The sequence below is a fragment of the Leuresthes tenuis genome, unplaced genomic scaffold, assembly GCF_036924035.1.
Source record: "Leuresthes tenuis unplaced genomic scaffold, fLeuTen1.0.hap1 SCAF_2, whole genome shotgun sequence".
In the NCBI taxonomy this organism is placed as follows: Eukaryota; Metazoa; Chordata; class Actinopteri; order Atheriniformes; family Atherinopsidae; genus Leuresthes; species Leuresthes tenuis.
This window is the reverse complement of record NW_027325356.1, coordinates 16,953,423-16,977,368: the sequence shown is the minus strand read 5'-3', so window position 1 is coordinate 16,977,368 and position 23,946 is coordinate 16,953,423. Positions and strand designations below refer to the sequence as shown.

Below are 23,946 nucleotides of genomic sequence, written 5' to 3'. Positions count from 1 at the left end.
TTGTCTCTCATCATTTGTTCTGATCAATCTTGTTTTCAAATTCTCTCTAACAACTTGCGGTCTAACGCACGAGGAGGACATTCAGCCATATAAGTGGAAGTCCACATGGTGTCTTTTCTGTGAAGCTTAATGCCTCCTCCCTGCTGACACAAACCACAGTCTACCACCTGGCCACGCATTGGCAACATACAGCTCTGGTTGTGAATGGTCTCCACCCTGTTGTTGAACACTGTAGAGTCGTGCAGCCTGGCAAAATGTCCCTGTCAAAGAGATTTTCCAGTTCTGCCTTTGAGAAACTGATGACACAAAAGCCACCTCACATTCTAAAGCTCAATAAAAACAGAAAAGAAAACTTTGTTATTTCTGAAGACGTTCTAAATGTGTTTTTCGATGAATCAAAAGAGAGCCATTGCACACTAGGTTCCAGCCATTCCTCGCAAGCTCAGTAATGAAAATTCTTGTTTTCCTCTGAAACTATGTCGCTCATGTAATACTGATGCAGCTTGGTGCCTGATGACGATTCAAACCTGTAGCACACCGAACACATCCATGCCAAGAGGCGTTCGCATTTACACATATATGCATTTACACAGATATGCATTTACACAGACGCACACTGTGAAATACGCATGGAGGTAATGACCTTTCACTAAATTAGACAACTCTTTTATTAGTGTGAGAGCTTGTGCAATAAGTAGTTGCTAATGATAAAGAAGAGCAGCAGGAGCAGAAGATTAAAAGATGATTATCATTAAAGTTTTCTTTTTTTTTTTTGATCGGGGGTGTATGCGGGGGTGAAAACAGTCAGAAAAAAATAAGGTAAAAACTGAAAGCCTCCTTCATATGCATAAGAGAATGATTTCAACAATTTGGGCGCCCCTGATGCTAAGTGGATGAGCCGTAAGGAGAGATGATTATTTCACAATCACTCCTGCTTAAATGAAATGGCATCTTCACAACTACTGATTTGATGACAGACACCATGGAGTGGATCTTTATTAAAACTGCTGTGTCCACCACATCTCTGTTTACTGGCCAAGATCTCACTTGAGAAACATTCCTTGTCATTTACCGTGTATGACCCCTGTATGGCTGGACCCTGGAGAGAGGGACTGGGACATAAAAGCAGCCCAGGAGTTTGACCAAAAGCTGCAGCACAACACAACCAGCATAATGAACACAGCGAGGAAAGGTCCTTTGAATACCCCTGTGTTACCAGACTGTACTCTACAACCGCATTAATATGTAATAATATTGCACAAGTAGTAGCAGCAGAGATGCCGACTGTGTCAGTTTGATGCAGTGTCTTCTTTGGGATACATTCCTCCCTTTCTAGTTTAACAGAAATATTTAGAATTAATCTTCTCAACGCAGAGTAAAATACATTCTCAATTCCTCATGTTTTGCACACTCAATTTGTTGTCGAGTGAATCTTAAAACCGTGCAACTATCAATGACTTTTGATCTCATGTTAAAGTCCTCAGAGCATTCCCACAGGACTTTGTAGAAGTCCGTTCTGGAGCAATTTCAGGATTCTGCGTTGAGGAAAGGTCTCCACAGGCTGTCCATACCTGGATTGCTAAAAAGCACATTCTTGGTGTGACACCGGTATCACCATTGCTCATACTTGGAGTTTGTGCTTAAACAGACACGATGATGTTTTCCTTACTGTCAGACCCCTTTTGGAATGATTTGCCAAACTCCAAATTAGTTGTTATTTTATGGAGGATGATAAAATATTAAGATGGATGACAAGCTCCTTCACAGATGGAGAACCCTGCGGCAGATTCTCCAAACTTACGGAGATCTCTGTGTGATTATTGGAATCTTTGTCACCTCCCTTATCCAAAACCCTGCTTGCTGGCTAACTCAATTCCGTTGGTCCTCCAAATTAAATAAAATTGGTTTAAAAACTAACCCTATCCCCCAACGCCCTCGCCCACGCTATGCACATAGGCTTACTCAAAACTAACAAATTTTATTATGGAGGTCTGGTGACAGTTCCTTGGACTCCATTGCTTGATTTTGTTCTCACCGGCAGCGTGGAATGGAGCAGCCTTACATGCACAGCTGTGTGCCTTTCAACTTTGCATTCAAACCATTCTGTTTGCCACAGGTGGACACAAAAGAAATTCCCCACAGCGGAGGCTTTGAGTTCTTTTGTTAGTAAAAAGAAAAAGAAAGTGGGTTTGATTTTTCATAAATTTTCATCAGATCTAATTCCATAATTGATGGAAAAATCACAACAAATGTATCTGAAATAAATCTACAATACTAGGGTTGGCAAAAAAAAGCGAGAGCACTGAATGTTCTCTGAGACATCATGAACTAGACAAAACATTGTAATCTAAGGATTTTCAAGCCAATCATATCAGGACTACATCATTCATTTACAACCAACATATTCCTAACTTGGAAGCACAGTAATTCTGTACACAGTCCTTTTATATGATGCATTATGGCACACTTTTGCTACTTACTATCTGCTCTCTAATAGTCTGGGGAACTTCTTTAGATCTCTGCTCCTTCTTTCCAGCTAAGCTCAATAGATGAAGATTTTTGCATTTAGGGGCATCACTTTTCATTGCTTTCAAGTTTTCTCTTGCCCACCACTTCTTTATATTTGCTCTCCATTCTGTAAAGTGCGAAATGTTTTTGATTACCCCCCATCCCCTTACTTTATTACTTAGAACACAGCAGAGAATGCAGCAAAGAATGACCGAAGTTCCACCACAGGTGTGTAAAGTAGCCGTCAGTAACTAAAAAAAATAAATAATAAGTGTAAAGCGGGTGAATGTGTGTCACTGTCCTTATTATTTGTTAATAAAATAAAGTGATATTAACTCAATTAGGATGGGACAGCATCTTTTACACTGCATTTTCTAAATACCTTTGTCACCATCAGTTCCACTCAATGCAGACAGATTAGCTGTGGAAAATGAATGAATAAACAAATAAATGGAACAACAAGAAATAGAAAATGGAGGACCCACTTTCAGAGTATGTCCCCCAAATAAAATCCATGTTTTGAGGGATATGAACGTAATGCAGACTTTGGATGAGCTGCAGTGGTAAAGAGGGACGCCGTATCAGTATGAATCATTGATCGAACTATATTCTGTAACATATGATTGGGAATATTATAGGATATCCTGTATCATATCCAGAATTTGTGTAAACTCCATATTTGCATTATAGTCTTATTTTGAATGAGGTAGATTCTCAGACTGGCGCTGTGCATAAAAACCACTAACAATTGAAGCAGGGATAATGCACCGGCAAGCTGTCTTCATTCAGTGTTGATTCTTTCTGAATGCACGACTACATCTGAATGATAAAGAGACAAATCAAAGTGATCCACCTTCTTCACCTGAATATGCAAAGCACACCACAACCTAGAGTGACACACATAACAGGTGGTCGAACTATGAGGATTATGTGTGCGACAGTTCCTAACCAAAATAAGATAATTGCACACATTGAGAAGGACGTCTATTAGTGGAAGACTAATTTATTCTCATTATGAGATGATGAAGTAGTTTTTCATTAGGCTTTTGAATTGGTGTCCCGATTTTCTCGCTTGTAATGAAATAAGAACATGCTTGCATAGTTAGTTAAAATCATAACTACGTCCAAAAGAAAGAAGTCACCCTGTTAGGAGCAGGACGTTATTTTGCGAGGAGGAAGAGTAGTTTTGATGCATCATATGCTGTAGTCACTACATGTAATGGTAATAAGCTTATTAGCTTTAACAAACGCAAAATTATTTTTCTCTGACAGCTCCCTGTCAGCAGGGTTCTCTGATGTTGTGACTTCAGACCAACATTCTCACTGTACCACCACACTATGTGGTATGGTCTGTTTATATTAGCTGCTAGTGCTGCTTGGAAGCCAAGCTCCAACAGTGAAGAAAGAAATCAGTGATTCTCATCTGAATCTCCCACGGAAGTTCCAGACTTTATGCTGTTATGAACAGATTCATGCAGTGCGCAGTTGCTGAGGGATAACAGACTCTACCTCTTAACAAAACTAAAAATAAAATAAAAAATTTTAGAAGTTTTTTTAAGTTCATGTCAATCTTCCACCTCTGGCTGCAGCAAGCACCCCCCCTCCCACAGCTGGATACAGTTGTGTGCCTTTCAGTACGATGGCAACATCAACATGTCAGTTTGTTGCTAATCTCCTTTTAGAGGTTTTAAAAGACAGCAAATTTGACTGTTCGAGTTTTGCTTTCTTTTTTTTCTTCAGCGAGTTGCATAAAATGCTTCACATCTAAGAAGCTCATCCTGTAATGATACACCACAAAACACTTAAGTCCCTGTGAAACTTCAGAGGGGACTTTTCCAACTTAATGGACAAATTCTTGGACCATAAATGGGACTGGCACTTGCTCTCAACTTAGGAGTTGACTGAGAAGGAGAAAAATGACAATTAAAGCTGACGGTTACTAAAAAGATAACTTATGCTCTTAAGTGGGCTCAAAGTGTCAATGTCACCAACCAGAGTTATAGAACTAATGTGCTGCAGAGCCTTAACATCCATGCCAAACACTATGTTCACTCTAACCACCTACTGACAATTGTGAATTGCATGTTGGACACACAAGTAAAGCCAAAGCATGTCTGGGCAGGAGGAGGAAAACTAACCCATCTAAATGTGACAGTATGGTGCAGAGGGAGTGTGTTTTTCAGAATAAACTGTTTTTTGTGAAGAAGAGTGATAGACTTTGAAGGATACCCCTCCATCGCAACCTGACAACAGCCAATACAGTCAAACATATAAATTGAAACAGCATTCTCTTATTCCCACATTTCATTGATTTGGTTACCTGTAACATATTAGCAAATGAATCTACTGCAGCAAAATACCGACGATGTGAATGACGTCCAAGACTTTCAGTAAGGGGTGTTTTGGATCCACTTGGTGTTGACTGAGAGTGACAGTGGGCAGCTGAGTCAGAAAAGCAAAATACGAAATGAACTTACTGGAAAGCAGAACCCATCCTTTTGCCGTTTTCAGGAACTCCAGGATCCGGGCAAACGTCTCCAGCCAGGCCACTTTGACTCACTAAGAATAAGAAGAGGAAGAAAAATCATCACAAACTGTCTTGCTTGAGGTGATGAATGCATATTTCCAGTAAGTTTTACAAGATCAATCAGCATTTTCAAGGCATATGTATCACATTTCTTAATATATGACTTTACCACAGTTTGCATTTTGACAATTAACCTTTTCTAATTTGTGTCTGAAAGTCCGTCAAAATAACAAACATTTCTCAAATTATCGCCAATAGCACCAAAAAAGGCAAACTGACTTGATAAGTCAGCATATGTACAGAATTTTGGAAACCAATACATCTTTATCACAGTAGACAGACAGCCAGCATGCACCTTACCAAGGTCATGGATGCAAAATGGCTAAATGGATCTGAGACAAGTTTAAACCAGTGTTTTACTGATGATAACAAGGAGGTGACATGGCGCACCTGAAAATGTGAAGCCTTGGCCGGTACACAAAGATGTGGTTTTTTAAAGAAGATGCGCTTTAAAAAAAAATTCTAACCTGAAATATGGACTGTGTATATCTTCCTTTTATTGGTACTTCATAAAAAAAGCGGGACTATAGTGTGAAACCTTGCAGCTAAAGGAAGGCCTGCAGAGTTAGCATTACCTTGAAAATGTTGAAAATAGATCTACGGTATTCCTGTATAACCCATATAATATGTGAAATTTTATAACACCTTTGCTCAAAAGGCAGGTTATGTTTGATTCCTATGTATCTCGTACAAACAGTGTATACTTCACACATCCTGGAACCGCAGACTGCCTATAAAAGGCGTGCAAATTCTGGCGCAACGCAACAGGGGGTGAAGGAGAAAGTGGATTGAAAGTTTATCAAAGGCGAGGAGGTGCAGATGAGACTGGAGGAGTTGGAGAAGAATTTGTCTCTAGTTGCTGCTTCATCTACAAGTTCAGGTTTGTGAAGAGGAGGGAAAATTATTTAATAAATTACATTTATTCAGCTAATCTCGCTTCGAGGTTTATTTCAAATTTATTTTAGATTATCATTATAGACTTTATCTCAAACTGGAAAATGATGCTTATTTTAAAGCAGACTAATGCTCAAATTGCCCACTTGGTTGAGCCCGAGTATGAAATAGATCAATAAATAGATCAATAGAGAATAAGCCAGAATAAGCATGAGAACAAAAACTTCTATTTTGGTTGCTGGAGGGTTTGAGTGAGAGAGACGAGAAGGAGCAGAGGAAGGGTGCAACGGGCAGACGGGATGCCGCGAGAGAAGAGGCGGATCATACATGAACTGCACCACTGCATACACCCAAGTAAGAGACTTGACAAGTGATTATGCTTGCATGAGTGTGATGTCAAAACAGAGCTGTGACTCCTGCCAGCGCTTGACGCAACATAGACACACTGTAGTCTTCTTCTCAAACTGTAGGTGTCATTACTAAAAAGAAAAGACATACTAAATAGCAGGAATAGTGCTGGAAGAAGTCAAAATAAGTCAATAACTGATACACAAACATAATTAAGTATGAAGGGAATCGCACGCGCGTTAAACCCAGTCTTTGTCACTCCAAGCTGAACTCACAATTTGGCAGCCGTGTAAAAGGTGTAAGTTTTGTTCTCAACTTCCTTATCTTCTTTACAAAGCTAAACTGAAGTTAAGAGATCCTACCGTTTCCATTTAAGCACATCACTGAACAGAACTCTAACCTTCCAGAAGTCACTGAGGTATCTGAAAGTTTTCTCTCAGCAAATAAAGACCGTGTGGAGTAGAAAATGTTGACTCAGCCTGCTTTTCTTCAAGTCCAGAACTTAGATGTGATTTTGAAACTTTTAAATCTCATTGGAACTTCTTTACCGCAACTTTGCTTCGTTTTAGACGTTTAGATAAGATTTGGTGAAGATCATTTAGAAACCACAAGACAAGCTCATCGTGTTTTCACATTAAACTTGCATTGATATTCTATTATTTATATAAACCAGCAAATCTAAATTATGTTCCCTGATGCACCTATATGTAACACTTTGCTTCAACAATGGCTTCCTTTCATGCATAATTAAGATGCATTTAAATGCACTCAATACAGTGCATGAAGCTCTGTTTTCTCTCGAGTCACTAACAGTTATCACTTCTGGGATGTGGGGGTTCAGTGTGTTGCCCGGAGACACTTTGACAAGTGCAGGGGATTGAACTAGCGATCTCCTGAATGGAAAATGACTGCTCTGCCATTTCTCTACCACAGTTTGAGGGTTTCAAGTTGTTTTTATGCTATTTTTGTGTGCAATTAAAAAAAATTTAAACGGGGGGAAAAAAAACAGGATCATTCCAAAAGAAATAAAAAAAAGGTTTAGCATAAAACCGAAATGACAGGATGACTGCCTCGAGCGATATGTGCAGAGATTTAATGCAGAGAGATGTCCTCACTTCTCACTATTCAACATATAATCCACCTCCTAAATCATCTATCTGCATAATATCGTCAGAGAAGCAAAACACATGACAAATTTTGTCCATCTTATATTCCGGATATTGCATTGGTTTTAGACCGGCTGGTAGCATCTGCGTTATGCCTAAATTCTAATGTAAATGTAAATGAGCCCCGACAATATAATGGAAACCAGTTTACACCAGTTCTGTCATAATGGATCTCTGTGGATGAATAATGATGGTTAGAATGACACAGAAATGAAGAGATAGAATATATGAAGTGCAGAGGAATGAATGGGGGAACACTGAAAAGAGAGCACAGAAGTACAAAAAAAAAAGGAAAAAGAAGCATCTTGCAGCGGTTTAGATATGACCTCAAGAAAGAGCAATATCTGACCTCCTCAGGCTTCTGTTTTTCTTTCTGCCCGTCTTTTCCTGTGTGTTTCTCTTTCTCCTCTCACACCCCCTTTCAACTTTTGCATTCTCAGTGTGCTCAGCCTGCTTTTTCCTCTCACTCACATTAGCGGAAATTTACAAAGGGATGCCGAAGTTTTGTGCTTCCTAGCATGAAAGATGGATGAATGATTTGCTGCATTTGTGTGATTGCATTCGGTGTGTGCTGTGGGGTTTGTGAGTGTACAGATACCGTGTGCATGTTTGTGTGAGATATGATGCAAACAGAACAAGCTGTCTTCGGGCTCTGCAGTGTTTTTGATGTTCTATCCAAAAATCATCACACAAACACTTTCACGATCTATCACTGCGCTCTCTCTCACCCATGTTCAAATGGCATTCATTGGCATCAAACACAAAGGTTCATATTGCAGAAACAAATCCAGCTCATGCAAACAACATGAGATTGTTGCAGGAAAAAAAAAAAAAAAGATGACAAATATGACTACTGGGCTGATGTCAAAAATCCTCAAGCCGACTTAATCTCATATTTGCACTTAAAAGACTATTCAACCTTTAAACACAAGCTTAACATCATTTCATGATACATAACATCATTTCCATAACATCAAAGTCTTCAGCAAATGTTTCATCACTAAAAGTTAACTTTTTAGGTATTTGGGAGAACAGATTAATTCTCTCATTGGCGAGCACGTATATATTGAGTTTCACCTTATTAATTGTAATTTCTGAAAAACTATTCAGTTACAAAGATTTGCCCCATGATCAGGTGAAAAAAAATATTTTTTTTAATTTCATTATTGAACATATCTTTTGTTCCTGGTTTGTCATAAATGTCACTTAATATATTTGAATATGTATGTTTTATAAGTTACTATTTGGGTGAATAATTATCATAAAAGACTAAAAATAAAAAAAATATATATATGCTTTCTTAACTCACGTGGTCTGATCAGTTAAAAGCGTGTCAAATCAGTAATATACAATGACAAGCTCTATTGTAGGCCTTTCAAAATGATTCAGCGACTACTCTGTACTTTCAGTCCATCCATGAAAAACATCAACTTCTTGATGTATTCATGATCGACTTTCCCTAAAGCAACAATCACACCCTCACGAATGCTGTTCTCTCCCTGTAAATCTCAGCTTTCAGAAGGACCCCTCGAGTTCCTTGGGGTTTAATTCGGGTTATTACTCATATTCTGATTGGATTTTTCTACATAAAGATTATAGTTATTTTGAATGCTGCCGATTTCTTGGACCAATATTTGAGTGACTGCAAGAAAGTTTCAGCAAGTTTTGGAGCTTATTTGCAGTCCATTGTCAAGTTGCAAAAATCCAACCAGCTCGGTGATGGTGTCTCGTTCCTATTAGTGAGCCTGCAAATTCCAATCCTTCCAGGCTTTTCCAATGGCACAGTCCTGACTCCTCAACACGTGGGTCTTGTTCAGTAATCATGTTTTAGTCTTTTACCCAAACTGAGCACAGGCATGTTCTTCTGATCACTCCAGTTTGGTCGCTGTGTTGAAATAAGGTGGAAGATAACCTGTTTGCTGCTTCATGCTCATTTTCCTCAAGTCGTTTCGAGTTAATTTGCCTCTTTTCCTCTCCACAATTTTGTTGCAACCCTATTAAGGAACTCCAAAAACATGTTGTTTTTTTTTGCAAAAGTCACATCTAAAGAGTAAATAAAATCCCAAATAACATAAAGGGATACCAAGCAATGTGAGTTACAGTATCTTGCCCATGATACAAGTGGACTGGGGAATTGGATATACAATTAGCACATTTCTAAAAGGTGGATGACTTCTCTAATCCTGAAGTGATTAATCCACATAGAGTATATAAAACAGTGTAGTCCTGTGAGCTGAATTACAATGCTGCATGTCTCCAGGAAATCAGTAGTCATGGTCCACTTTAAGTGTCACTGGTAGGTAAAGTGTGGTGGATATCTGATACACAAAGAGAGATGGTGTATGCCTGTCGTAGCAACAGAATCTAAGTACATTTACATTTGTCATTTAGGTATGTGCCCTACATTTAAGCACTTTATTTCATTGCTAAGAGCAATTATATTCACTTCAGTTTACATATCGATTTAGCAGCCACGAAAAGACTGCTGAATGGACCTAGACACAAGCCCGAGGTATCCAGCGCCTGTTCGAATTGAATAGAAACACTCGTTGATGGAAAGTCAAACTGCCACAAAGGGACAACAAATATGAGAATATCAACAAAAATAGATTTGATTCCAACAAAAAGACAGCATGAAAAGAAGTTGAAAAGTGCCCACAAATAGATTAAAACCAATAACAGATGGGAAAAAGACGAGAAGAGTCAGAGAGATAATCTTATTTTGGTAAATTTATAAGAGAGATCAGGCTGAAAATAATCTTGAGTAAGCCTAAAAGGCTGCCATTCATAACATATGAGTAATATGAGTCTGTCTGAGTTACCTTGACATTAAAACATTGACATGACATTAAAAAAGAAAAATTTTATCAATATCTTATGAACCTGGTCTTGAGACAGAGAATCTAAAATGTAAAAGTAAAGGATGTGTTTGTGTCAAAGCCTGAACAAGGCATGATCTGGCAAAATGGATAGTTGCTGTACATGTGATACTTGGCACAGATTCACACATAGAGCCTTGCACTAAGATAACCGTGTTTTCTTTCTGCGGTTGACCAAATCTCCCAAACTTGGTATCACATATAGTCATACCCAAATAAGGAAGAAATTGACTGCAAAATAACACAAAATAACAAGAACCAGATACTAAATGATACAAAAAGCAACAGAGCCATAAAACTTTGTGCAAAGAAGCAACAACACAAACAAAGTGACAGAAGAAATCTGCTTGTTGAATTGTAAAACAAAGAGTTTCTCTTGTTTAAACATCCTCACAATCAGTCCTGCAGCTTGCTAACTGTGCCAAGACACAATGATCAAATAAAGAAGTAATAGAAGTGTTGCCAGGCTGTTTTCAGGGCATCCAAGTTTTTAAGTTAAGGAAGCATGGAAACCAAAGGCTCTGGTTATTCCACCCCAAAAAGCATAAAAACATTCTGTTGCTGCAGCCACTGTAATTTCTTAACCAAGCTAGATTAGAGGCGAGATCCATTATTTTTTGTTAATTTGTTCTTGTAAGACAATTGAACTAAGAGCTCTGGCCATCATAAATGCATAAGACAAATGTATAATTATGTTTTCATATAAGAAAAAGTTGTACGTTGTGGGTGTTCATGCTAATCATGTATGTTTTTTGTTGTAATCATTTTAGAAACCTTCACGTTGTGACACAAAACAAAATACGTTGAAACTGTTTAGATGTTGTAGTGGTTCATGTTGTCCATTAAAAGCAAAGCCAATCCTGGTTCAAATTTTGGCCAGGGCTTTCTTCTTGGGATTGGATGTTCTCGCTGTTGTTGGTGTAGCATGGTGTAGCATGCCTCCCGCCCTCTGACAGCTGTAAAAGCTCCAGCCTCCCTACAACTCTGACCAAGATGAAGCGAATATGGAAAAGGAAGGAATGTTGTAAAGCAACAGTAATCGATCCCGCTGCCACAATTTGGCTGCCTGCATAGAAGTGCAGGCTTTAGTGATGATAATCAGTTGATTAGGTAGACCGCCGCTACAGGCAGTCGTTTAAATCAGTGTGGGAATAAAAAAAATAAAAAAAGACTCTTAAAAAGAATATCAATCTTTCATATTGACTACACTCTGTAAAGTTGAATCTTTCTTGAGAGTAATTTACTGAGTTACAAACTGGGTTTTAAGCTGGCTATGAAAAAACAAAATATATATGGAGGCATGTCGCTAAAATGTTTATCATGGTCATTAGAACTTACAGGTGAGCCACTTGAAAAATCAAATAATAAGTTAAAAGGAGGGGAACGGAGAGGTGTATGTTGGCGTGTGTGCGATCAGCTGACGCATTTCAAGTAAGAGCTTTTGAGGCGCTCTTCGGGTGCTGAATGATGAGAAATGTGTGAAGTGCAGTTAGATCATATACTCTTTTGATGCCCTCTGCCTCTTATCCACTCTGATTTCTCGCTCCTCAACACCTTCTTGTGCTTAAAGGTCAATCCACCCCAGAGCTGAAGTTTAGAGTTGTCTATTTACAGCAGCATCTTCAAAAAAAAATAAAGGCCATGGAGCTGAGTAGGATTCAAACACAGCTTTACTGTTGTATTCTCACGCCAAAAGACTGCACGGCTGTGAGCTTCCACCAAAACCATTTGGCTGTGGAGTTGTTCCATTTTTAATTTCAAGTTTCAAGAGGTCTCTCGCTCGAGTAGACTGCAGCGCAGCGTCACATTGCCTGACAACCCTGAAGAAAACACTGATTATAAGTCACACTCTCCCAGTGATGATTCATTATAGTTCTAGGTCATTGTCTAGGGAGTAAAACTCCTTAATCACAATCTCTCAGCCTCTCCATAATTATGACACATCATCAGAAGTGAGCTAATGTCTCTGTGAGAGAAAAGAAGTACAAAATGATGCGTTTTCAATTGAACTACTTTACATTACTACACATACCTCTTACTGTAAAGCTTTCTCTTTTAATGATTCTGTTGCCTACAGTGTTATGTAGGGTTCCGTTCAACAGACTGTGAGAATTATTCTTAAACAGGCAAATTTTCAAACTTATATAAACGTATTCTCATATGTGTATGGCCATTAGACTGTGCCTTAATATGGGCAAGAGGCTGTTACAGATAGTCTTTGAGATTATGATTCATAAGCACTTCATTCTCTAGACAGATAAAACTCATTACCATCAGTCTTTGGTTCTTTGTAATGATTATATATTGCACAAAGTCGTTACAATCCCTCCAATATAACCATCATATGACCACAGGGACTTATGCAGTGCATAGAGGTGCTGTTCAAAGACTGGTCCAGGACCAAAGGTTGACCTTGACTTTCCTTTTTATTTCATGTTTTAATGGTGCCAGCCTCATGGCATATGTTCAGGTAACCTCACTGGACTAACACTGAGAACATGTTTTCAATGAGCATTGGTTCCACAATAAAAAAAAACAACTCAATTTATCATATTTGCCGAAAGCTTAACAGCTCCTTGGACTGTTCAGTTCGCAACCATCATCATCCTGCTTTGGCTGCACATAACGGTTATATAAGAAAGCACAAAAGTGATTTCAAAGTTAGGATGGGGTTTCAAGCATGCATGCATTACCAATGGTAATTATGTTATTTTATTTTATAGAAGTAAATGTGCAGTAAGATCCGGGCCAGTGGGTGTTTTACAACTCATGAGGTGAGTTCACTTACAGCAACTAAATCCAACTGCTTTTAGAGTCTGAAGCACAACATGAGCACCAGAGTAAATGAAGAGAATCAGGTCCAAACACATGTCACTTTGGCTACGTTTACATACACAGCAATATTTACAATTTTAAGCTGATTAAATCCTGACTCTGTAAATAGTCTTTTGCAATGAACATAACGCAAATACGGCCATATTTGGAGTAATGTTCAATGGAATTAAGCTATGAGGGATACAACAGTCTCTATCGCATTATGCAGACAGGAACACACCTTAATCGCACGTTTGCGGTACATCTCTGTCGAGTTTTCCCAGCACCTTACTACACATAGTCAGCTTTATAACACATGCTCTAGGCTCCAGAGTTGGCATACTTACTCATTATTATCAACCTGGGGCTTGTTTTCTTTAAAAACAACCTTGCTTGTTTTGGACTCGTTTTCATAGATTGAGCTGCTTGAGTCTCTCTCAAGATTTGGCAATACTGCTTAGGACTGGGTTCAATGCAAAACATGAAGAGTGCAGGAGAGAGAAGGCACACTTCTGGTATGAGGCAGTAACCCAAGTCGGCTAATGTACTGTGCTTTGAGGGATCGGGCAATGCAGCTTAGACTTTGGATGGGCACACAGTGCAAATGTGTGGTGGGACGTGATGTGGGTGTGGAATACTAATCAGACTATGCCCTGTACTAAGTAAACATGTAAACAAGAACATGAATGGAGTATCCTATCTGTCACTCATGTAACATCGTAATTGGAATATTAATTACATCTTAATTAAATGAAGGTGGATAGTCGCAGTTTGCCCTCCTTCTAAAATCCAAAACCGTTTAAACTCAAGTTTGAACTCAGCAAATTGACTTTGGACAATTATTATATGTGGAAAGAGTTCTTTGTGTACATGTTGCTGTTGTTGTGTAAACTCGAATGTGTGCATAGTATATATTAACGTGTGTGTGTGTGCAGGTAGATCAGAATTCTACACCAAGCACCACATCATTGATAAATGTAATATACTAAGTTGCCCGGGGAAGTGATCACATACTCATGCACACGGTCAAGTACACACTGAGAAAACTGGAATAAATTTTTATAAGAGCAAATAATGAAGAGACACATCAGCACATATGATTTCTCTTACAAACAACACACACAAAACATTGAACTAATGTTGAATGCAGCTGCGGATGCTTTGCTGAGCGTGTAAACCAGACAAATTATTGATGAGGATTTTTTTCATGAAGTTCCATTAAATGCTAAGGAATGGATGAGGAATGAGTTGGGGCCTCTGAGATAATTAAAAGCCTTCATCGCACGATTTGAGCACATCTTCGTGCTGCTAAGGAGTAAGTCTGCCATCAGAGACTGTTCAGCTATCATAATTCCATTATCTATGAGTCACCACGTGTAATTCGAACAAACACTTCTAGTTCGGAACAGTTTTCTTCCTAACCCACAATGACATGGTGCATATGCATTACTGAGCAATATTCTGTATATATGATATGGGAAAGCAGTAAGCACTCAGGAATTGTTGCAAACAATAGCTATGTGGAAAGAGCCTCAGATAATGTTGTAGCCATACAGAACATAAAGTCCCACTTCATCACTTTATAGTTTCCTCATTATCGATCCCTATTGGACAGTGCAATCTCACAGGGAGGCCGTTAGTGGTTTACACATCAATGACTGCTGGCTCTTTCTGAATTCTTGGAGGCTTTTCAGTTTTGTCCACAAAGTACCACAACATCAGAAAACAACAACAACAACAAAAAGAGTCTGAAAGGATAATCCAAAGGCTTTAAGCTTCAATTGGAGGAAACAACAGTGACAGCCATCTGGGAGGGAACCACCAAGGTGCATTGATCAGCTGTCACTGAAACTTTTTCCTGACACCAGCCCAGACTGGCGCGCAGTGGGCGACACCAAAAGGCTCGAAAATGACTTCAAAGTTCAAAATGAAAAAATGATTGATAAATCATAACAGAAGTATAAAAAAGTTGGGATACTTTATTTTATTATCCAAATACATATTTGTTTACATGATGTATAGGGGTAAAAATAATGACTGGAAAATGTCATAAAAGCTCACAACACCACAAATTCACCCTGATCTACTAAAACCACGTGTTAGAGTCAGTTAAATAATTCTATCTTTTACTTTTGGTATTTTACGTGTAGTTCAAATGGTTCACTTTAATTCTTGTAAATAAAATAACTGTTGCTCATTGAGAACTAATCAAAGGATACATAAACTGTAACTGCATGCCTTTATGGGCTGGAGTTAAATCAATGAATTGTAGAAAAAGTTTGAGGAGGTTAGAATCCATTAGGAGGGGAAAAAAATAAAAAAATAAAAATCAACACTTTTTTCAGCCACCACAAAAAGTGAGAAAAAGAAAATGGTTGTAACTCGTGTCTCCAAGAAGGTCAACCTCACTGAAAAATAGATAAGATCTCCGCTCTCGCCACATCAAAGATGAATGCCACATGTGTGTCTTCGTGTACACACACCATGTGCCTGCATGTGCTCAGATGTGCTTCAGCTTCAGTTTGAAATATCTATATGACATATGCTAACTCTATTTAGCCGCAATAAGCAAGCTGAAGTGTACTTACAGACAGCATTTTTGTGACTGGAGTCTTTGCTGGGCATCATCTTTACCCCTCTGGACTTCAACTCGATTGCTTTCTTCACTGCAGAGATGAGAAGAGAGAGAGGTTATTCATTTAATTATAAATCATACTTTATCAAAATTTAATTGCCTTTTTATTTTCAGAGGGTAACTTGTATATGTATATATGTATATATATTTATCCATTTAGCAGACGCTTTTATCCATAGCGACTTACACTGGTAGGCAGTTAGGGTAAGGGGGTCTTGCCTAAGGACCCCTACTGGAGGTAATACCTTTCATGCAGGGGATTTGAACCCAGGTCACCCACATGAAAGGTGGCACTCTTACCATGCCTTACTATCCACCTTCCTACAACAAACATACGACAGCAGCAGATCTTTTTGAATTCATCTAGGAAAAAGGCTACAAGGCTACAAAGTGGCTACAAGAGAGGAGAAAAGGCAAGAGGACCAATAGAGACAGGCAACATTAAAATTTATTCCATCTATTTTATCCTAAGTGGCACTGCTGCAGAGGATAACAGAAAAAAAAAATATCTGTGCTATCACCACACTACAGTCCACTGAGAGACAGACTCGGCATGAAAAACACATCTACCTCGCTCTCCTCCTTTCTCCTACACGTACGGACACACACACAGAAAAAAAGAGAGGCACCAGTGGCAACGGCAACAGACCAATAACAGACTCTTAAAAGACATGGACTCCACAAAAATATGTCAAATACGCAGAAAGAGAAACAGAATTTAGATCATCATGTATTGTGGTGAGAGCAGCTGTGAGATATCCCGCAGAAACTAACAAGCACTGTGGAATACTTATGTCATGAAACATGTCCATTAGATGACATAAAAGACACAGAGAGTCAGCTCCAGTGATTCAAGGCTTCTGCCATCCTAAACAGCAGTATAGAAATATATACAGTCAATTGAAATGACCTCAAGTCTTACTCTGTTCATCCTTCACATGTTAGGATTAGTGTGTAAATGTGTCAAATGGAGGATTTAAAAAAAAAAACAAAACCCTATAAATAATGGCTAACAACTGGGGTACTGCAGTACCAAACTGAATGAAGTGCAAATCATTTAAACCCTACTTTAAGCTGAAAAAAAATGAAAATATTTGCTTATTTTGAATTTTATGAAACACCAAAGAATGTTGCAATAGGAACAACAAAAGACAAAAAACAAAAAAAAGTCCCTGGTGGAACCACTAAGACAGCATGACTCACAGACACCTCTATGAGTCTTTCACAAGAAAAAAATGGTGAAAGACTGTTGGCAAATAATTCAACAACTTAAGAGCAGCCTTTCTCACAACAAAACATTTAAAACACTTGATTTTATCATGGGCACAGAGCTCAACACTCTAAATAAAACTGTATACGAGAGGCAAGTATTTAAACGCTGTGATCATAAGGCCTTCAAAGATGCAAGACACAATTCTAAAGTGGAAATCGACAGCATGGGCTCGGGAACATGTCTGAAAACCACTGTCAGTGAACACAGTTCACCCCTGCATCCACACACTTCAAAGAAAACCAGATCCACAGACATTGCTGTCTCCTCTGAGTTGATTCAAATGGATTGAGGTAAACTGCCCTGTTCATCAATTTGAAATTCATTTAGGAAATAATGGGATCTATGTCCTCTGGGCTAAAGAGGAAAGAAAGGGGCCATTTTTCTTCTTGCCACTGTAGAGTTTAAACCCAATATCAGTTATGGTATGTCAGTACATACCTGCAGAAGGCATGGGCGACTTCAGAGAAGGGACAGTTAGTGCAGTAAAGCAGCTTTGGAGCAACACATAGTATCATCTACAATATCTTCTTTTCCATGGAGGCCGAAAACAGACAGACAGGGTATAACATACCTTGATACTGAGCGCTGAATCCTTTTCTTCTATGATTGCTGTCTGAGGTGAAGTGTATCCGAAGCCAATTCTTATTTGATATCACCGGTGAAGGCACAGTTGTACCTGTCAACCTGGAGGTAAACAAAGAAAAAAAAGCCTTTATTAAAGAGAAAACAAACAGATGTTGATGAAAGCATAGTCGAATATTTCAGAAGAGTTAATAATCTTTCCGGGTCTTTTTTTTTTTTTTTGCTGTAACTCTTGTGCTCCTCACCTATTCACACTGTACTTTTGATGACAACACGAGAAAACATCTGGGACAGAGAAGATATGATGCAACAAGACCTTAGCTGATGCTGTTGCAAAGAAAGAAATGCAGCTGAGCGCAGGGAGAACGTTGGAGGAAAGTGCTGCCGTGTAATTATGGATCGCAACAACTGCAGCAAGATCGACAACTGCTGGGAGAAATCTTGTTTGATTACCCATCACAAACAGCTGTGAATACAGCTAATTATACAACGTAAAACAGGCGTTTGAATTACTTCGTTTGAGAGCGTGTTTATCTATTTATTCATTCCTTTAATTTTGCCCCCAAAAATATTTAATTTAAACTAGGGCATTGCCCATTTGGGGGGAGCGTCAGCGACCACAGTTGTTGTTGCTGTTGTTACAATTTAACAGCATGGGTTCAGGAACAAAATCACTCACAAACACCCATCTGTTAGAAAAGCACAATCTCTCCATAAAAGGCAGGGTTTTGAAAAGATCACAGACGTAGGGATTCACTTAATGTGCAAAGTTAACACTAACTTGCTAACAAATCAAAACTAACAGAAACTGCCTTGCAGTGGATGTTTCTGTTTAAGTCACCACTTCCTACGTGGTAAGACATACGTTAAGAACGCTATTATTATCATAATGGTGCCGATATTTCACTGCTTCAGTTCCAGCAGGCTGAGTAGATCCTTGTGGTGGCAGGTGACGCAGATGTCATTTACCGATGGTCCCTAAAGACTTCACACGCAGGCAATCGTTAGCTGTGAAAGCGGAACAACCTTTTCAAGAAACAGTGAGAACCGCTCTTATAAACGCCTTCAAACTTAGCGCTGCTCCTTGTCTTGTTCTCATACAGGACACAAATTGATGAAATTATTTGAAATAGTCAGATGCCTGTTTTGCAGATTGAACATGTCATCAAATGATAACCATCATAATAACTCAAAATAACTGTAAAGATCCCCAAATAATGATAAAATTGCTGGTGTCATTAAGAAGAAGTTGTTTAGTTCTGATTATTTATTATCTCAAATCAAGAGAAGAATTTCTAAAATACCGACTTACAAGGGGGAAAAAATAGTAAAGCTGAGGAAGAGAACAGAGACAGTAAAGTAAAGGAGAGAAGTCCACATGTTAAAAGCCCTCCTCTTAAGCATCATCACAAAGATGATAAGTTGGTAGTCTTTGTTAAGTCTTACATCAGCTTTAGCCTCTCTCTCTCTCTTTTTGTTACCGACGGCATGACAAGTAGTAGTTATGACCGAAAAACAGGAGTGGGGAAAATGGTGTAGCAAGAGGAAAAAAGGAAATGATGTAAGAGACTGCCTGGAAGCAGCTGTTTCCCTGTTCTCCTAACTCTCCAGAAGTTGCAAGAAGCTGCCGTAGCTGTCCTTTAATAATGCTGCAAGTATACTGAGGAGATATAAAAAACATGGAGGGAGGAGAAACACGGAAAAGTGAAGAAAAACAAAATGTAAGAGGTAAAAGACTTTTGAGAGAGCTGTTAGGGGAACTTTCGGGAGGCACTGAATTCTGTCACTGTGAATAAAGTTGAGGTATAAAGTCAAAAGAAGAAAGTATAATACAAAAAGTATGAAAAAAGGAGACAAAGAGCACTGCCAACATATCCGACCAAAGGCAGCATAAATCAATTTTGACTTTTGATGGAATGAAAGTCAGATATTTGAGACGTTAAAGGAGGGCGACAGGCTAAAACCAGTGGTGACATATGGGTCAGTCCTTCTGTAAGTAGTCTGATTCTGACATTTCACTTTATCTAATATTGAACTGGAAACTGTTGCAAGCTGCAAAGGATTGAATGACACAGCGTGGGCTGTGTAAACAGAAGGTGAATGAGCAGACTGTGAGGGGAATCTTTGGATGGACACTGGTGAGGTGTCACTGCTAGTAGGGACCCACCTGGTCGGCCCTTTCCCCTATGCATGAAGCTGGTGGCCTAGTACGCTATTCTCTTGTTATATGCACAGCAATCTGCTTTGAATGCCTATGCGACCAATGTAGGAAATGTATGCTGAGCTGGTCTGTGTCAGTGACCACGGAGGGCATCGTCTAAAGAAAGGATTTTTTTGATTCGGGCTGTCCAATATTTCTAAATTTCTGTCAGTTTTTACCCTTGTGACATTGAACTGTGTGAGTTTTATCCAAGCTACAATTAAAGAGCCGATACATGACCTTAGAAAAACCACCGGGGGTCACAATTGAGCACACGAGTCTAAGTTCTAAACCAATGTGGGACCAAAGTTGAGCAGGAGCACAGTGGAGTCTTGTTTCGGTGAAAAATTTGGGTTTATTCTACTCTAAGAAATATGGAAGTTCAATTGCCCCACACTGCTTTGGAAGATCTTGCATGCAGAGCCCAGACGAGCTGCCACAACTCAGATGGAGAGCGACTGCCTTGAGGCAATAATATTATTACACTGCAATGGCAATACATAATAAATAGCAGTTTGCTGCCATATTTAAACTCAAAATATCCCATTTTAAACATTCAGATCAAGCTAGGAGAGGAAAGTGTTCCTGAACAAGCTGTCTGGGTTAAAAACAGAAAGGTTTTTCAGGGATGTTTTCAAAAACATGTATTCATAAGATGAAACAGCTGACTGTTACAAGATGATACACTCTAGACTAAAGGCGGTCCAAAAATGAACAAAGCAGGGAACAAAAATGAATATGTAACAGCAGAAAAAAAATGTTCGCTGACAAACAAACAAAGGAAGAAATTAAGAATTTTCATTTAAGGGTAAAAAGAGGCACATGTAGGAGACAGAATGCAGCCCGTATACTATAGCTGTCACTCAAACACCAAGAAGGAAGCAGAATTTAGACGATACAGTTTTCCGACATTGACATAGTAGTAACTGGGTCGCATGCTCCCGGGTAATTGAATCTTATTCTAAAGATTAATCAGCTGTTGTGCGTGTTAAATCAATACGGATGCATATTTTATGCTGAAGTAAATACTTTTCCAGTTTCAAAAGATTTTGGAGAGGCTGTGTAAAATACAACACATATCACATGTAATGAAAAGTGCCCTCAACGACATTTCACAAGAGCTGGATGTTCTTATTGTATGGAGCAAGGACAGTACAGTGAAGAATAACTCATCTGACCATGTCATTTGTTTTCCAAATGTGTTTACATCAGTGCCTGTGGTTTTTGCACCGCAGGTCTCTCAAAAGTGCATTCATCTTTGTAATGAGGTGTTTATGCACTGCAATCCTGCCATAAAATCCCTCCGTGTAATTGTCAACAAATTGTTCTTGCTGACACAGTCTGAACTTGTCCTGCACTGACATTCTCAGTCACCTGGGGAGACGCTGCTGGTCTCTTCTTTATATGGCAGACTAATGCATGGGCATCGGATGTGTGCTGTCAACTACAGTTTAAAACCATGTTTACTGGTGTCTCTAATACGGTTTCACAACTTGTCAGTCATGAAATCCCAAAGGATCTTAGCTTTATGACAAAGTCATTTTTGGTGAAGTGTCCCACTGGAATTTGAGAATCCAGCTCCTACTTGGCACAAATATCCCTGCTCATTATTTCCTTCATTTAGTCATGATTCTGAATGAACGCTGTTCTTCTTCTGCTTCTACATGCCGAACTGTCTTAGCATAGTGTCCACATTTGTGTGTCACCGACATCTCTTTTTGTTCATATTTAGGAATATCAGTTTTGCCGCATTAGCTATAAACAGCTAGAGTAAGTATCACATGTACAAGATCCAAATACCCTCCTCTGTTCCTCATGATTATGTGATGTCTTTCCTCATTATTACAATGATATATGTACCCTAAACTAAACCAGAAAGTAATTGGAATGCTGCTGCAAGAATGAAATGTGATTTTGAAAGGACAAGGACAAAATTACGAGAATTGACTCTGGCAGTTGACGTAAGACGAAGTAAAGCAAAATAAAATAGTCATGTGTGAGAAGATCAGAAAAATAGGGAAACATTAAAAGCAGATGGAGAAACATAAAAAGGATGAGATAAGGTGCGTCTCTTCCATTATTCATGGATATGGGCCAGTTGTCTGCCATTGGAGTGAGGCAGACACAAGAGGTCATGGAGGAGAAAGAACAAGGGATGAGACTGAACTGAAAAGAAAGGCAATGAAGGAAAAAGAGAGAAATGAGAGGTGAACAGAAGAAAGACTTCCTAAAGGGCGAAAGAAGATATGCACAATGAAGGAAAATGAAATGGAGGCTGATCAGCAGTGCTCCGGTGGCAGTGGAGCCGGGAGGACAGCAGAGAACCCAAGGACAGGACAGAACACGAAGGCCAAGCAGATTCTCATTTCACAAAAAGAAACAGAAGAGAAAATGAATTTAGAGAAAGGACAAAAGCAGAAAAGAGGCCTGCAAAATAACTTAAGAGTGTGCAGAGAAATTAAAGAGCTGGCTGCTAAGGAACATAGGAGAAGAGCTTTGATGGGGGAAAGTCATCAGAGGAAAAAAAAAAGGTTACAAGAGCTGTGAGGAGAGGTCAAAGGAATAATTTTTTAAAAAGTACAGGCATAACCAATGCCAGATTGTAAAGAACAGTTATAAATTAGAAATAAGTAAAGGCAGAGGAATAGATGGAGAGGAAATGAGAAATGTGGGGAAAAAGGGTTGTGATTTTTTTTAATTTAAGTCATTTAAATTTCAATTAAACATCACTCAATCAGTGGTAATCTCTTAAAACTTATTACAACATTAATCTGTTTTCTAATCTACCGAAATTTAAAGTAATTTAACACTTTGAAATGGAAATATGCAAATGAGCCCCATAATAACCAACGGTGACCAGCCCAGTCTTTCCCTTAAAAAGGTGACTTTGTGCAAAATCTGGAGACGTAGTTCTTGTGAGAAGTGAGCGTGACGGAACGATAGAGGGACAGATGCAGTGCAGCCAAATTTGTCTGCAGGTGAGAAACACATGCCAACAGAAATGATTTGATTAGGAGTTAGCCATTACATATCTAGGGCAACATCAGTGACAGATGATGGGAAACGGTACCCATGTGTATTAACATCTATGTGCCATAAAACTGTACTTTTCTAACCCTACTTTCTAACACCAACACTAACTGTGAATTCCAATCCAAACCATGTACCTCCTAAACTTAACCCCTAACTATTTGCATGTGAGAGAGAAGTAGAAAAGTAATACATTGAGAGTAGGAGGGAGCTATATATAATATATTGTGTATAACGTGTATAGAAGTTAGTGCCAGTTGTTGCAAGAGTCAACATTAAGGTAAGTTAACACATGATCACTAGCTTAATGACAGATGCATTGCAGTAGGGACATGGGTAAGGAAACGGGAGCCAATGTGCGAGTTTCAGGCATTTATCATTAAACGTTTTTTCAGTCTAGAATAATGTATGTTTTTTTTTTATCTTTTCTCAAGAGACAGTGCAGCCCTTCTAGTCACTGCAGAGTTGTTTCAGGCAGTTAAAGAATGTTATCAGCTATGAACAAGATCAGGGTAAAGACACCGTTAGAAAGTTTGGAGCTGTAGTTTCTGGAAAGATAACAACACTTAACTTGATCAATTTAGCTGGAACAGCACTTTTACTTCAATATAGTTTGCTGGAGATTGGTGCATTTGTTGTTTTTATCAACACTGTCTAGTTTCTATTATTTCGCAGTGCAAAATCATCCTCTTATCACCTGGACTAATGCTATAGGTGCCAGCTTGGCTAGTTTACGATACGGTAGACTGAATGTGTTAGTGCATTTAAGTGAGATGGCTGTAATGCTTTAATTGCCTTAATAATTCATACATAAACGTTGCCACAGCTGCACTCCATCACCAATCACCTCCCTTAGTATTTAGTTTCCAGGTTTCCCCCGTCTCATTGCAGAATCCTCACCTTATTTCCCCATGGTTCACAGTCACGGTTTGTCAGGTCAGGTTTTGCCTCTTTGCTTCCTTTGCTTGAGTCATAGTCTTGTCTTGTTTTCATTATTCTTAGTCACAGTCATAGTCCTGTCCTTTGTTTT

At 38.9% G+C, this 23,946-nt stretch overlaps 1 protein-coding gene across 1 annotated transcript in view; it reads right to left on the bottom strand.

The window, feature by feature from the left end:
- Window positions 1–23,946, bottom strand: part of LOC140302486 (CUB and sushi domain-containing protein 1-like) — a 275,604-nt gene that overhangs the window by 154,562 nt on the left and 97,096 nt on the right. Inside the window, exons 5-7 of the mRNA XM_072381305.1 lie at window positions 17,676–17,788; window positions 15,785–15,862; window positions 4,986–5,067 (exon numbers count right to left, since the gene is read on the bottom strand). Coding sequence (XP_072237406.1) covers window positions 4,986–5,067; window positions 15,785–15,862; window positions 17,676–17,788 — 273 coding nt within the window. The remainder of the gene's footprint in view (window positions 1–4,985; window positions 5,068–15,784; window positions 15,863–17,675; window positions 17,789–23,946) is intronic.